This window comes from Sinocyclocheilus grahami, unplaced genomic scaffold (assembly GCF_001515645.1).
Source record: "Sinocyclocheilus grahami isolate Dianchi unplaced genomic scaffold, SAMN03320097.WGS_v1.1 scaffold1610.1, whole genome shotgun sequence".
NCBI classification, from domain to species: domain Eukaryota; kingdom Metazoa; phylum Chordata; class Actinopteri; order Cypriniformes; family Cyprinidae; genus Sinocyclocheilus; species Sinocyclocheilus grahami.
In genome coordinates, this window is record NW_015506789.1 from 42265 (window position 1) to 50024 (window position 7760).

Sequence of the window (7760 nt, forward strand, 5' to 3'; positions counted from 1 at the left end):
TATATATATATATCAATTTCAAAAGTTTGGGGTCAGTATGATTTTTTCATATTAACAATAAATAAATAAATAAAAAATAATATTTTTATTCTGCTAGTATTACAGTTCCACCAAAATTATTAAGCCGCACAAGTGTTTTGAACATTGATAAGAAATGTAATAAGAAATGTTTCTTGAGTACCAAATATTAGAATGATTTCTGAAGGATCATGTGACGCTGAAGACTGGAGTAATGATTGCAGAAAATAAAGCTTCGCCATTACAGGAATAAATGACATTTTAAAATACATTTATTTAGAAAACAGCTATTTTAAATTGTAATTATATTTCTCAATATTACAGTTTTTAATCATAGTTTTGATCAAACAAATGCATTCTTGGTGAGCGTAAGATAATTTTTTAAAAAACATAAAAAAAATCTTACAGACCCAAACTTTTGAACAGTACTATATAGCTCGATTATTAAAAAAATTATCTATGGAGGACTAATAAAATAAAATATCAATTTATTAAACAATAAAAATGTAAACTTATAAATGACTTATCAAAATGGAAAATAGACATTTAAAAATTCTGATTTAAAAAGTAAAATAACGCATTAATACATGATTTGAAATTGACAAATAGACATAAGTTAAAAGTACTATTTAGTATAGTTTTTAATCCAATTACTAATATTATTATAAATAATTATTATAATTATACATAGTAAATTTTACTATATACAATATAGTAAATAATTTATTTACTAACATTTCAATAAAATAATACTTTAAGAACATATTACTAAACACAACTTTTAAAGTCATTGGTCAGTTGCAGTTCCTAATCCATTTGCCAACTGCTTTTTTTAATATTCATTTTTATCCAACTGGAAAATGCTAAAGAATCTCAAACGGAATTTTACACACCACACCAGCCTTAAGGGTTCCTCTGAAATGAAAAGCTTTAAGCCATTTCAGAGAAAATATCAAGACAACAAGTCAAAAGACTGGAAATATGGAGATCACCCCACCCTACCTGCTATTTTAACTATTTTGTTGATTTTTTTATATAGAGGAAGTAGAAACCCCTTGAGTCCATCCATGTGTGTATCACTGAGGTGAGCTGTTCTCAGAAAGTGAGAGGTTGTAGAAGAGGAACACACTCTGGTTGGCTGAGAGTTCCTGATTGGGGTTAATCACATGCTATGCCCACACTAGAACCATGAGGGCCAGAGGAAAAGCAGCGCCCGACAGAACATATCCAAAAATCATGCCTCCAGTTTAGATGCTACCTCAAACCATCATGCAAGTAGTAAAAGGCATGTTCCTTTAATGTCACCACTCCAAAAGGGCACAGCAAATATCTGATTAAATTAGTTGCTGAAAAAAACCACTGACTTTTCTGTATAAATAGCTTCTTGTGATTCCTTAGTTACATAATGGCTGTGTCTACAACCTAAAAAACACTGCACTAGCAGGCAATACAAGGAGGTAGGAAGGGTTCAAGGCAAATCTGAATATGAGGATACTAAAATGCCTTCATCTGGTTGCTTTCTGAAGCCAGCATACAATAGATGTATCCTTCAATGCCTTCCTGCATCCAATTTGAGGATTGGCTGTACATTTGTATATATTGTTGAAATTAGAATCATAAAATTATTCATGTAAATATACACTACCATCCACATGTTTGGAGTCTGTAAGATGTTTTAATGTTTTAGAAAGAATCATGCTCATTCTAATATGATGATTTGGTGCTTAGGAAACATTTCTTATGATTATCAGTGTTGAAAACAGTTGTGCTGCTTAACATTTTTGTGGAAATCGTGAAATTTGTTTAATAGATAGAAAGCATTTTTTAATAGAAATATTTTGTATCATTATAAATGTGTTTACTGCCAATTTAATGAATCGTTGCTGAATAAAAGTATTAATTAAAAAAATAATCCCAAACTTTTGAACAGTAGTGTGAAATGTATGCTTGGTTATCTCTAAAGCTCACTTGAATTTGGTTATTTGATCATTTGATGTGATGTTTTGGTGCCTAAAATTCACTTGTGCTGTCTGTTTAGTCATTGACTGACCGGATAATAAGGCAGGTGCCTTGTGTTTCGGACACAGCCACAGTGTAAGCAATCCAGACTATGACAGATATCTTGAAAACTATTTGACACCAAACTGTTCCCAGACATGTGCAGTGCCCCTTCGTAGTAATCGGTGACTTCCTGGTCTTGTTGCTCTAAAGTAGTGTGTTAGTTAGTTAGAGCAGTCAACTTCAGAATGTGGTGACCCTGGCAGAAAATCCAGCATACGACGATAGATGTGTTTTAAAATGTGTTCCCAACTGGTAGGTCCCATGTTGAACAAGAAACAAACCAGATACCAAACCATGTACCATTCCAAAACTCATCTACCATCGTAAATTGGATTATGCCCAGATACATGTCCTGGAATTACCTTCTCCATCTTCTTCCGTCTCGATGGCTTCAATGGCTTCGACGGTTGCTGGAGGGAGAGGAGGGGAGTGTGTTATACCTGAACAAGCCATGCAACAGCAGTAACGCACAGGCAGCAGTTGTGCACAAGCAGCGGCGGCCGCCGGGACGCATGCACGCCAACCAGACTATGGACCACAGACTCAGACAATCCCCTCAACCATTCGCACTTTGCAAGAGACTTCTCCTGCTTTCCACGCTTCCTGTGCTCTAGACATCCTACTAGCCTCCCAGAAACTCATTCTCACCCCAGTTTACCATTGACGGGTAAACCGACCCACTAATGTGTCCATGCTTTGGGGGAACTAAAAGAGCAGCACCCCAAAGCTTGGAGTTGTCAGAGGATACAGAAAGAGACAGATGGAGAGACAGGTGGAAGGGACAGGGACAGACATAACAGAGACAGAAGAAGAGGAAATAAAAAGAAGCAGGAAAGAGAGGAGGAGGAGACAGAGGGAGACAAGAACCAAGGAACATGGCCAGTACTGGATCATGTGCTCACCACTCTGTATAGTCTGCTTGCCTCCAGAAAGCACCCCGCTGGGGAGCATCCCGGTAGGGGTCAGACCCTTCAGGGTCAACACATTCTCACTCTCCTCTCTGCAAAGACAGCATAGGACCATGAGAAATAATAAAGTACACATTACTGATATTTCACTACCATTCAAAAGTTTGCAGTCGGTACATTTTTTTGGATGTTTTTGAAAGAAGTCTCTTATGCTTACCAAGGCTGCATTTATTTGATAAAAAATACAGTAAAATTGTAATATTGTGAAATATTATTACAATTTAAAATAACTGTTTTCTATTTAAACATTTAAATGTAATTTACTGCTGCAATGCAAAGCTGAATATTCAGCACCATTACTCCAGTCTTTAGTGTCACATGATCCTTCAGAAATCAATCTAATATGTTGATTTGGTGCCCAAAAAGTATTTCATTTTATTACAATTGTTGGAAACAGTTGTGGAAACCATTTTTTCATGATTCATTGATGAACAGAAAGTTCAAAAGAACAGAATTTATTTTAAATAAAATAATTTATACATTTTGAATGAATGCATTTCTTTAAAAAATCTTAATGACTCCAAAATTTTGCATGGTAGTGTACATATGAAAATGTCTTGAGTTATACAAACTTTATATTTAGTACATTTAAAAAAATTTAAAAAACTGGGGTCTGTCGAAAATTTCGGAGAAAAAGGTAATATTTACTGAAATTTACATTATTGGAGACTCATTCTGCATTCCAAAGGCTGGACAAAAAACATGATATAAAGAAAAAAATAAAAGAAAAAAAATAAATATATACAAGCATATATTTGGCTTTAGTACATTGGCAATTTAAAGGGATAGTTCACCCAAAAATGACAATGATGTCATTAATTACTCACCCTCATGTTGTTCAATCCCGTAAGAGCTTTGTTTATCTTCGGAACACACATTTTTGATGAAATCCGAGAGCTTTCTAACCCTGCATAGACAGCAATGGAACTGACACGTTCAAGGCCCAGAAAGGTAGTAAGGACATTGTTAAAATAGTCCATATGACATCAGCGGTTCAACTGTAATTTTATGCAAGAATACTTTTTGTGCACAAAGAAAACAAAAATAATGACTTTATTCAACTATTTCTGCTTCTCCGTGTCAGTCTTCGATGCATGTTCTCGAGAATACTCTTGTGAACGCGTGCCAACTGTATTCTTGTAGCTTCATAAAATTAAGGTTGAACCACTGATGTCACATGGACTATTTTAACGATGGTCAGAAATCTCTCAGATTTCATCAAAAATATCTTCATTTGTGTTCTGAAGATGAACGAAGGTCTTACAGCTTTGGAATGACATGAGGGTGAGTAATTAATGACAGAATTTACATTTTTGGGTGAACTATCCCTTTAATGAATGTTTTCTTAATAATCAAACTTTTACTGGTTTTCTCACATAGTATAAATGACTATATATAGCAAAAAAAAAAAAAACCCACCCTTATATTTTAGGAAAGAAGTCTCTCAAAGATACTCTCCACATAAAACTTGCAATTTTATGTTACAACCACAGATGTCAATAGAGAGCCCAGAATTCCATGCTATTCCGTTTGAAATACTTTCTTTAAAATACCTTCAGTACCTTTAAAATTGTTTCTTGCATCAAAGTTTTGTGTTGCACTGAATATCAGCCATATCCTGATTTTAAGAAGCCTCTCCTCTATCTATCTACCTGATAAGCAAAAGTGGTCTCATAAGCGTGTGACCCAGCAATGACTCCATTTGTACCTGAGCACGGAGAACATCTTGGCCATCTTCCCAATGGCACGGATCTTGTTCCTAATCACCTCTTTCCGAGCAGCTGCTGCATTGGCTGTGGGCGGAAAGAAAAAATCAAGCAGTCTCAGTATAACCAGAGGCTAAAAACCCCCAGAAACTTTGATATTCTTACAGAAATTATGTGTATTGTGTTGGCGGCAGTTTTGGGAGCAACTAACCTAAAGAAGCGACACTACTAACTATTTTTTACAAGTATTTTTTTCCAAGTACAAGTTACTTTTTCACTCACATTGTTACACTGTATAAAGTGTTTAGCATGAATTGGATTCATTCACACAAAACCCTTATTGTTGTTTGAGTCAGAAAAATACTGCTTCTGTTAAACTAAACAATAGTGCTAAAGAATAATTACAGCTTATAGTTGTAGTTTACATTTCTTTAAATTATAAGTAGCTTGTAGCTTGAAAAAGTTTGGTTTTAAACTAGTCTCCCCAATACTGGTACAGTAGCTACGTTAGCGGCTAGCAAAGTCAAGTACTAGGAAAAACTTAAGGGCTATTACAAGCACAGTATCACAAGAGTGCTACTTAACAGGAAATATACTGAAAGAACTAGGAGTCATAATTCAGGATGTACCTGACGTCAAAGAAAAGGCCCTTTCTGTCGAGAAATCACAATCATGTTTCATGCTGGGGAACTCATAAATTACGTTCATCTTCTACATGCAATATAAAGGACACTGTGGCGCAAACGAGTGAAAATGTCTCACCGTCAAAGATCTCGTCTCCATCATTCATCAGCTCATCATCAGAACAGATGCTCAACACATTTACCAGCATCTCCGTGACTGCAGGCAAAACAACAACACTCAATCACAACATATCAAAACAACATTCAGTTGAAAGTATGACATTAGCAAAAGCTTTCTGTTTTATCTTAAGGAAAAAATATTGATGATTGTCAAGTTTTGTGTTAAGATTTTTGCATTAAAGGATTAGTTCACCCAGAAATGAAAATGTTGTTGTTTATTATATTTATTTTGTATAATAATATACATAATAGCTCCGATCATGGCATCCTCCATTCACCGGTTGTTGACGTATGTAAATGCCGTGCATAAAGACTTCTCTGTTGGCTGCTTCAAAGCTCCTGCTGCCGGTGCGAATGCAACCAGGAAAATGGCCAGAGGGAGAAATTGGTTCTCTAGGAACCCCCCTGCTAGCTACTTCCTAGAACTACACGGTGCGAAAGCCCCTAATGGGCTACTGAATCATTAGTTCACACGATTAGTTCAAATTGGATTGTAAGTTGTTTGGATGTAAGACTGAACATAAGAGTCTTAATTTTCTCCCAACATCTGAGCTGCTGAGGACGCTGTGGATTACTTTCATTTTAATTTTTCAAGGTAATGTGCCTCAAAATCTACCTAAATACATGTATCACTCCAGACTCCTTTGTGAATGTCATGTCGTTATAGTGCTTAGCGTTTTAAATGTATTTGCGTACATTAAGTAGCGCGGTCGTGTGGCTCGGTCAATTGATCCGCGCTGATGACAGGTCAGCGCGGCGTGAGCTCTGTAACATCGCACTGTTTTGTCCCACTTTCAATACATTTGGCTTCCCATATGTACGGCTAAACACCGGTTCTCTCGCTCTCAGTTATGTTGCTTCTACCAGCTGTTTCTAGGTATATGTATGTAATGCAAAGAGACGTATACACGATGCCCTCTTCTGGAGACGGGGTGGGAATATGCAGCTCATTTGCATTTAAAGAGATACGTTCCAAAACAGCTCTTTTTTAGACACACCCCAAAAATGACATTTTCCAGCTGTTATAATAAATGATCTGTTGGGTAGTTTGGGATAAAACGTCACAGACACATTCTGGGGACACCCAAGACCAATATTACATCTTGTAAAAATGGGCATAATAGGTGCCCTTTAACTTCTTATTTACTGAAATGTTGTATAAAATCACTTTTGCACTCGTGTTCTTCGTGACAAAAACAGCACTTGTGTGATATTGCCCTCGCTGCTCGTGTGCTATCGCTTATCATATGATATAAATATGAGACAAAAACTCACACAGAGGCATTTTTGCCCCAATATCTTGATTTTTAGGGCATAACTGTATTTATGGAGTTGTTGCCCTGCATCATATTTGTCAACAGTCAACTGTATAAAATGCAAGATGATGTACAGGTCTGGGGGCGGGGCCTGTTTTAACTGCGTTAAAATATTTTAATTGCGTTATTTATATATATATATATATATATATGTCACACTCCACTACTGTGAGGAGCATGGAGCAAGGAACGAGGAGACGAGGAGTTGACTTCAAACACAGAGACTTCAATAATATCCGAGGAACCAGGAAATCACACGTAGCGGGGAAAGACGACATTCAATACAGGATGTGGAACTAAGAACAGGACACACTTAAAATACACAAAACATGACAAGGGGAAGACGAGAAACACCTGGGATCAACAAACATAATTAAACATGAGGGAAAACCCTTGGAACACGTGGGGAACAAAACACAAGACACAGGTCTGACATTACTCTCCCCTCCCGGAAGGAGCGTCCACGTGCCCCACAACATCCAACGGGGAGGGGGGGTGGGCTCTCTGCAGGTCCCTCAGGACAGACACGGGACGGCAGGCCTCCAGAGCAGTACCTGTTCTCGGACCCATGGTGGATCAGGCAGTTCGGGGCGCCATGGCGAATCAGGCAGGCTAGGAAGCCATGGCGGAGCAGGCAGACTAGGAAGCCATGGCGGAGGAGGCAGTTCAGGAGGCCATGGCGGAGCAGACAGTTCAGGAGGCCATGGCAGAACAGGGAGCTCGGGGAGCCATGGCGGAGCAGATAGTTCAAGAGGCCATGGTGGAACAGGGAGCTCGGGGAGCCATGGCGGAACGGCCTCCATGGCCTTGGCCTCGGCTTAGCCTCTACGACCGGTGCCCTATAACCCCCCCCCCCCCCCCCCAAAAAAAAACTTGGGGCAAATCCCA

At 37.9% G+C, this 7760-nt stretch overlaps 1 protein-coding gene across 2 annotated transcripts in view; it reads right to left on the reverse strand.

The window, feature by feature from the left end:
• ppp3ca (protein phosphatase 3, catalytic subunit, alpha isozyme) overlaps positions 1 to 7760 on the reverse strand; it is a 64014-nt gene that overhangs the window by 3313 nt on the left and 52941 nt on the right. The window contains exons 10-13 of one of the 2 annotated variants that reach the window (XM_016257864.1): positions 5516 to 5593; positions 4756 to 4840; positions 2982 to 3079; positions 2442 to 2489 (exon numbers count right to left, since the gene is read on the reverse strand). In XM_016257864.1, coding sequence (XP_016113350.1) covers positions 2442 to 2489; positions 2982 to 3079; positions 4756 to 4840; positions 5516 to 5593 — 309 coding nt within the window. The remainder of the gene's footprint in view (positions 1 to 2441; positions 2490 to 2981; positions 3080 to 4755; positions 4841 to 5515; positions 5594 to 7760) is intronic. The other variant, XM_016257865.1, reaches the window with a different exon arrangement.